The sequence below is a fragment of the Lolium rigidum genome, chromosome 3 (assembly GCF_022539505.1).
Source record: "Lolium rigidum isolate FL_2022 chromosome 3, APGP_CSIRO_Lrig_0.1, whole genome shotgun sequence".
NCBI classification, from domain to species: domain Eukaryota; kingdom Viridiplantae; phylum Streptophyta; class Magnoliopsida; order Poales; family Poaceae; genus Lolium; species Lolium rigidum.
In genome coordinates, this window is record NC_061510.1 from 262,588,973 (window position 1) to 262,595,313 (window position 6,341).

The window sequence follows — 6,341 nt, forward strand, 5'->3', positions numbered from 1 at the left end:
GTGTCAAGCAAAAAAAAAAAAAAGAGGAGGAAGAAGACTATAAAAAGAGGTGCCAGAAATTCTGCCTGTTGGGGCTGTTCAGGCAAGGGTCGGTAGTACCGGCCTGCTTGTGGCGGTACTACGGCGAAGCGAGCGGGAAAACCTATACACCGACCAGGTCGGTGGCTACCGGCCACCGCAGACCCCTGGTCGGGTTTTGGGCCAGGCCCAGTTCGCTGTCTTTTTTCCGGTTTTCTGTTTCTTTTGTCGTTTTTTATTTTTTTCCTTTTCTTTTCTGTTTCTTTCTTATTTCTTATTTTGTTTTTCTTCTTTTTGTTCAAATCTAAAAAAAAATCAAATTTAAAAAATGTTCAAAATAAAAAGGTGTTCAAATTCGAAAATTGTTCAAATTCGAAATTGTGCAAATTCGAAAATCGTTCAATTTCAAAATTTGTTCAAATTCCAAAATCGTTCGATTTCAAAATTTATTCAAATTCGAAAAATATTTTCAAATTTCAAAAATGTTCAAAATAAAAAAGTGTTCAAATTCGAAATTTGTTCAAATTTGAAATTGTGCAAATTCGAAAATCGTTCAATGTCGAAATTTGTTCAAATTCCAAAATCGTTCAATTTCAAAATTTATTCAAATTCGAAAAATATTTCAATTTTTGAAATTTGTTCAAATTTGAAAATCGTTCAATTCAAAATTTGTTCAAATTTCAAACTGTTCAGATTTTAAAACGGAGAAAAAATAAGAAAGGAAAAAATAAAAACAAACTTGGGCCGGCCCGCCCAACATACCGAATCCACAGCGAACCAGTCTCAGTGAATCGTGGGCCGGCCCAACAAGGACCTGGGGGTGGTCGGTGGCTGTTATACACCGACCAGGTCGGTGTAAAGCAGCTCCCGAAGCGAGCGGCGCGGCAAGCAGCGCGGCGTGCGAGCGAAACCGGAGCCAGTCGAGCGAGCGCGCAGCGCGAGCGTGCGCGAGGCCAGCGAGGCGAGCAGGCAGCGGCCCAAAGCGAAGCAAGCGGCGACCTGGGCAGGGAGCATCGGGGCGGCCTGGCAGTGCCGGCCTCGGCGGCCCAGCAGTGCACAAACTTGGCAAGTGTCCAAAGCATTCTTGATTCTTTTGTATCTGTTTGTCTGAACAGCAAGGCTCCGAGAAGCTAATTTCCAACCAAAAACCCTGATCTTTGGAGGAACATTGGCTTTCCAAATGAGGTCCCATAATTTTCTCTCACCATTTGGATTAGTACTGGATCCATTGCCGCTTGTGTTTGATCTATTCATCAAGGCAGAGTGATAAGCATTTCTAACAGAAAAAATGCCTTCGGGGTCTGGGTTGCAAGCAGCAAAATCTTCACCATCAATTTTCGGAATACGAATTTTCAAGGTCTCTTCAGCATCATGAGGGTAGAAGACATAATTGACCAGATCAGACTTCCAGTCCATTGTATCATGGTTGATAAGGACAGAAACCCATCTAAGACACAGCGCGAGTAGCATATTTAGTTGGACAATTCTGCAAAGGATGCAATTTGCATTCTCGCACACATCTATCGATTACAGTCTTAACGAATCGATCTGATTAGAGAATAATAAAATTACACGGGATTAATCAATCGTGATTGGCTTGCCAGAAGAGACTTGTTGATCCAGCAAGAAGGAAACCAACCCAGAGAAGTGGGGAACAGATTATGAGCAAGAGAAGAAACCCTGGTCGATGGATCGCCCAGGGAAGAACGACCTCCGTGCCAACAACACTAGAATCCCTTCGTCAGTCCAGCGCCCGCCGGAGCCATCTTCTTCGACGCCGGCGACGCGCGACACGCGCGGAGCAGTTAAATTCAGTTACCGCGCGTGCGCGCGCGTTCGCTAGACTGGGCTGGCCTGAATGGTCTACTAATTGACACCTGCTACGCTAGAGCTGCATGCGGCGGCGCGTGGCCGTGTGCAGGAAGCATCGGTCACGTCCTGACACGGCGCAGCGCGAGGTAGGCGAGGAGCCGGTACCCGAAGAACATTGCGACGAGCGCCGCGATGCAGGTCGCCGTGCTGGCCTCGCCGTGCGTTGAGTCCGGCGGGAGCAGCCGAGCGAGGTGGCCGCCGTACTGCACGGCGATGAGCAGGCGGAAGCAGTAGTATGTGAAGGAGGTGTACTTGGCCCACACCATGAACCCCGGCACGTTGTGCACGTAGAAGCCGCCCGTGAGGAGGTAGGCGAGCATGATGACGGTGGCGAGCGTGGAGGCACGCTTGGCGTCCATCATGAGGGCGCCGATGGCGAGCCCGAGCCCCTCGGCGACGAGCACGTAGGAGAGGATGACGAGGAGGGTGAGCGCGAACGCGGTGGGCGCCGGGTTGAGCCCGGCCATGAGGTAGACGATGACGGTGAAGGCGGTGGGCAGGGCGAGCTCCATGGGCAGGTCGCCGGCCATCCTGGACATGAAGTAGGACGAGAGGGAGTACATCCCCGAGGCGCGCTCCCGGGCCAGCACGGGCCGCTCCTGCGGGAAGGCGAAGACGGCGTTGAAGGAGGCGAAGACGCCCCAGAAGATGGAGACGAAGAAGAGCAGGCCCATCCGGTCCTGCACCTCCAGCGGCGTGGAGCGCCACCACATTGACCCCGCCACCAGCGCTGGCGCGATGATCTGGAAGAGGCGCAGCGAGGTGAAGGTCTCGTGGCGGCGCTCCTTGAGGCTGCGCCGGAGCAGGATGGTGAACTGGTTCGTCCAGGTCGTGCACCCGCTGCAGCTCTCCAGCGGCTGCTGCTGGTGCTCGCTGGACGCGTGGTTGTCGGGGACGAGCGCGCCGGCGTTGATGGCGGCCTTGACCTTGGGGGCCAGCACCCTGCTGTAGGACGCGATGAGCGTCTGCTTCACGCTGCCTCCCGCCGCCGGGGAGTCGCTGTACTCTGCTTGAGCAAAGCCTGCACAAGAAGAGATTCATTCAACAGTTAGAGAACAGAACGATCTTTCGCAGAAAACAAACAATCCTTAAAATCAGACGAAGATATCATGACGTTCAGTTCGTTTCTGTGTGGAATCTAGCGGACGCCGCCATGAATGACCCCTGCTTCGAGTCGACCGACGTGGTGGCTGGCCATCCAACGGCTCAAAAGGATGCCTCGTCAAGCAGCAGGAAAAGGAAAGGAGGTGGCGAAATTGCAGCGATAAATGATTCCTCCTGTCGAAAGCGGCCAACGGTAGTGACAGGGGCACTTGGGAACAATATCGACGGTGGTTGCCGCCGGGATCCTTCTCCTTCACCTTCTCAGCTCAGGTGGCTCGTGCGTGCTAATAATGGGGAAGAAGGAAGGAACCCGATCCAACTGAAAGCTGTCACGGGTGTCGGATCTACGTGTCTACAGCTTTGCTGCCTAATTATCAGTTTTCAGAACTCTCAGACCACCCAACATCGCTTAACCATCTTGCCTCGTATGTGCTCCCTCCGATCCGTGTTAAGCGTAGCTGATTTAGTACAAAGTTGCACTGAATCAGCGAGACTATGTATTCATGCGCCAACGGTGGACAGTGCTGCACTGAGAACATGACACTTTACCAAACATATAACTATCGTTTAAAAGCGCAGCACTGAAATTATGCGGTTTTGCTGTGCAAGATAAGCATGAAGTGAGGTGATGTATGTCTAAAAAAGAAAATGGTGTGAGGTTATGAGGAGAAGGACCAAATCTTGACCCAAATACTTTCAGATGTGATTGTGATTAGATTTCTTTCCAGGAAACCTGTAGAGTATAGACAAAACCCTGGAGGGCAATGACCACTGAAATCGTAAACCCTGGTCGCCCTAAATTGCGGATGAACAGGCCGAGGATGCGACCTCGTGACTAGACAGTGCTTGCATTACACTGGAGTAGCATAGCAGCAGCAGTAGAGTGGAGGGAACGCATTGGGCCGTGTAGCTATCGGCCGATAGGCCCAATAGCAGTGTCCCACCGGTCCCGACTTCTTCCCTAGCTGACATGTGTCCGGTGGGTGCGATTATTCAACCCTAACTAAAGTGCTTTGCGCAAAAGCTAGTAGTGAGAGAACACACACTACACTAGCTTAGCTTAGCTTGGCTTGGGCACTCGCATCATCATCATGATGCCACTCTTTTTATTTCTGCCCCCTCTCAATCGATCCGATCTTTTTGTTGGGTGCACTCCACACTATATGCATGCCCACCAGATCAGGGGTTTTACTTGTCATCACTGATCTAATACCTAGTCACAATGCTAAAAGGGGAACGAACATCAACACGTAAGATTATGCTGCTAATGTTGCCTTTGGCGTTCAGTTTCTCTTTCTAGCTAGATTTTTTTAGTGGTTTGGCGTATCTAGATTGTTAGTAGTGAGTAGTGTTCTTACTCATGCATGTCGGAACTAGCTAGGAAGCATCGATGGCTTGGTTTAGCTAAGTTTCATGGAGAGAAGAACAAGTTGCTAATGGTAGCGGCACTGAATTGAATTTGGTAGCAGCACGAGAATGAATGAATCAACTCACCATTAGCGAGGTCCAGCATGAAGTCGGCCGGGTTGACGTGGAACCCCGGCGCGAAGCCGACGGAGGCGAAGTAGTCCATGGCATCGCGGCCCGGCCCGTAGTACATGCAGCTGCCCTCGGCAAGCAGCAGCACGGAGTCGAACGCCCGGTACACGCGGCTGGACGGTTGGTGCACCGACAGCACCACCGTGCGCCCCTTCCGCGCCAGCGCCGTCAGCGTGGCCACGAGGCGGGAGGCGGCGGTGGAGTCCAGCCCGGAGGTGGGCTCGTCGAGGACCAGCAGGCTCGGGTTCACCAGCAGCTCGTGCCCGATGCTCACGCGCTTCCGCTCGCCGCCGGACACGCCGCGCACGAACGCGTTGCCCACGATCGTGTCGGCGCACGCGCCCAGTCCCAGCTCCGCGATCACCGCCTCGGCGGCGGCCAGCTTGGCGGAGGTGGGCGCCGAGGTCGGGAGCCGCAGCATGGCGCAGAAAGCCAGCGTCTCGCGGACGGTGAGGTGCGGGTGGAGCACGTCGTCCTGGGCCACGAACCCCGTGCGGCGCTGCACGGCGCGGCCCGGCGCGCGCCCGCCCGCCAGCACGGTGCCGGTGTGGCGACCGGAGATGCGGCCGCCCAGGATGGAGAGCAGCGTCGACTTGCCGCTCCCCGACGGGCCCAGCACCGCCAGCACCTCCCCGGGCCGCGCCTCGCCCGTGATGCCCTTGAGGATCGTCCGCTCCTCCACGCCCCCGACGCCGCCCATCACTCCGCCGCCTCCGCCCGAGTGCGATATCCTCCCCGGCGGCTCCTTCGCCGCCGCAGCAGCCGTGCGCTCCACCTTGACGCGGTAGGCTACATCGATGAACTGCAACCACAGCATCAAAAGCACACGCGCCGTCAAAAACTACTCCACGATGATTTGAAACCGCGATTCCGCGCGCAGATAGCAAGCTAGCACACACGTGCACGCCACATATGAATATCATGCATGATGCGTGTGTAGAGCTAGCTACCAACCTGGAGGTTTAGCGGCGTGCAGACGGACGTCAAGAAGCAGTCCATCTTGGACGACGCCGGCGCCGGCGGCGGTAAGGCGACTACGCCGGCGGCCCCGCCGTGCATGCCCTGCCCGTTCGGAGGCATCGCGTTGTTCGGTCGCAGCTGGAGCTCAGTTTCCTCTCAAAGATATGGTACACGATCGATCAAACGGAGAAGATGGCGATGAGTTAGCGATCGATCGATGGAGTGGAGATGGTGGTGGTTGGCGCGCGCGTGGATGGTGGTGGTGATCGATCGAGTGTGAGAAGAGGATCGAAGGGGAAGTGGGAGGTGGGAGGGGTATATAAAGGAGGTGGCGGCCATGGCACATGGACATGGAGGGTGGTGAGGGCCACGTCACGGTGGCAAGGGAGGCGGCACGTGGCGGGAGGCGCGCGGCGAGTGGAGCGGCGGGCCCACCGGCGGTAGTGTGTGCTTTTGGCGCGCGGCACCCATGCCCCCACCTTTTGGTTTGGCTGGGGTCGCCGTGGAAGAGACGAAGATGGAAGATTGCTGGCTGGTTCGGGGAATCCAAGCGAGGAAGAAAAGGCGCGCGAGAAGATGGGGCAGTGGTGCGGTGGCATCACCACAGCGCGCCTGCGTGCGCACTCCAACAGCCCACGCCGCCGGCCGGCCGAACCGGCCTCCTACTGTGCCGCGGCGGTTAATATTAACATTTCATCATTTTGACCAAACCATAGTCGCAGATATTTTACCCAAAAGTGGGTATACATTTTATGGATTTGCTGTGTTCTTGATACACCGAGAAGATATATATTGTCTCTCGCTCCAGAGAATTGCACATCAAAATATTTAACATGGGTATAAGAGAT

At 54.6% G+C, this 6,341-nt stretch overlaps 1 protein-coding gene across 1 annotated transcript; it reads right to left on the reverse strand.

The window, feature by feature from the left end:
- Window positions 1–1,402: 1,402 nt before the first annotated feature.
- LOC124699411 (ABC transporter G family member 25-like) lies at window positions 1,403–5,762 on the reverse strand. Its single transcript, XM_047231720.1, has 3 exons — window positions 5,488–5,762; window positions 4,489–5,335; window positions 1,403–2,911 (listed from the first exon to the last, which is right to left on the reverse strand). Exons 1-3 carry the CDS (start codon window positions 5,611–5,613, stop codon window positions 1,950–1,952), a joined length of 1,935 nt encoding a protein of 644 aa, XP_047087676.1. The 5' UTR covers window positions 5,614–5,762; the 3' UTR covers window positions 1,403–1,949.
- Window positions 5,763–6,341: the final 579 nt, after the last annotated feature.

Bases quoted from the DNA above. Each gene is read 5' to 3' on its own strand.
- LOC124699411 (XM_047231720.1), bottom strand. From the start codon at position 5,613: ATGCCTCCGAACGGGCAGGGCATGCACGGCGGGGCCGCCGGCGTAGTC. The intron at 5,336-5,487 runs GTTGGTAGCTAG...CTGTGGTTGCAG, and splicing joins GCACGCCGCTAAACCTCCAG to TTCATCGATGTAGCCTACCG. The intron at 2,912-4,488 runs GTGAGTTGATTC...CTTCTTGTGCAG, and splicing joins CATGCTGGACCTCGCTAATG to GCTTTGCTCAAGCAGAGTAC.